Source organism: Austrofundulus limnaeus, unplaced genomic scaffold (assembly GCF_001266775.1).
Source record: "Austrofundulus limnaeus strain Quisiro unplaced genomic scaffold, Austrofundulus_limnaeus-1.0 Scaffold1400, whole genome shotgun sequence".
Lineage (NCBI taxonomy): Eukaryota > Metazoa > Chordata > Actinopteri > Cyprinodontiformes > Rivulidae > Austrofundulus > Austrofundulus limnaeus.
Window position 1 is genome coordinate 1 of NW_013953802.1, and position 1,022 is coordinate 1,022.

At 33.9% G+C, this 1,022-nt stretch overlaps 1 protein-coding gene across 4 annotated transcripts in view; it reads right to left on the bottom strand.

Annotated features, from left to right (window-relative positions):
- Positions 1 to 498: 498 nt before the first annotated feature.
- The window catches only part of LOC106535273 (synaptotagmin-2), a gene marked incomplete at its 3' end in the record, with an annotated part of 18,199 nt that continues 17,675 nt past the window's right edge, over positions 499 to 1,022 (bottom strand). For all 4 annotated transcript variants that reach the window (XM_014032247.1, XM_014032244.1, XM_014032245.1 and 1 more), the window contains 2 exon segments: positions 499 to 616; positions 726 to 893. In XM_014032247.1, the coding sequence (XP_013887701.1) occupies positions 499 to 616; positions 726 to 893 (286 nt within the window).

The following is a 1,022-nucleotide window of genomic DNA, read 5'->3' on the forward strand; positions in this document are numbered from 1 at the left end:
CTCATAATATTACGACTTTAATCTCATAATATTATGATTTTATTCTCATAATATTGACTTTATTCTCATAATATTACGACTTTAATCTCATAATTTTAAAAAAAAAAACTCATAATGTGGCCCTAATACTACATCGTAGAAAAGTGTAAATGCATGTTTGGATTTATTGAAAGTAAGTGCTGAAATAACTCAACCGTTCATTCTTACATATGCTATTTACATGTAACTGTATGCTTTATCATTCAAGTCTTTAGAGTTTGAGTTTACTGTCATTATAAAAGTGCCTGAAAACTTGTTTTACACAACAAAAGTCATTTTCTAATTACAAGTGCTTATTATTTTCTTAAAGAAAAAGATTGTTTTAGAGGGGAACAATGTGACTGTTTTTATTTTCAGCCTAAAGAAAATACATTTTAAAACCCTGAATGTTGTCAATATATGTGCACCAATCCAAATTTTAGGGTTATCATGATATCAGTGATCGTAATGATAATTTACCGGATAAACCACAGGCGTCCATTTTTTTCAGATTCTTTGCCTCCAGGATGCAGACGGTGAGTTTTCCAGCAGTGGGGACGTAACGGAGAGAGATGCAAATGTCTCCAAGTTTCTCAGGCTGAGCAGCAGAAAATTAGACATGCTCATCAGAAAATATACAAAAATCTATCATTTTGATAACACAATCTTTGAAACACAGCTTTAATCTGCATGATTTTGAGCAGCACCTCCTCTTGGTCAGCACTTTCCAGGTCCCGCCATTCTTCGATTGGACGTCCGAGGTCAATGGTGTTCATGGGTATCTTCACCTCCCCAATGACATCATGTTTGGAGAAGCGGTCATAGTCATACACAGACATCACCAATGTTTTCCCACCCAGCTCCTCGTAGGGCACCTGATAATTGACAAGTTTGGTTTTTAGTAAAATATTCACATAAGAATTGTTGATCTTGTAAAATAGCAACCATTAACAAAAAGGAGAAAAAAAAAACATAATGAAAAGGAAATAAAATGAATGTAAAAC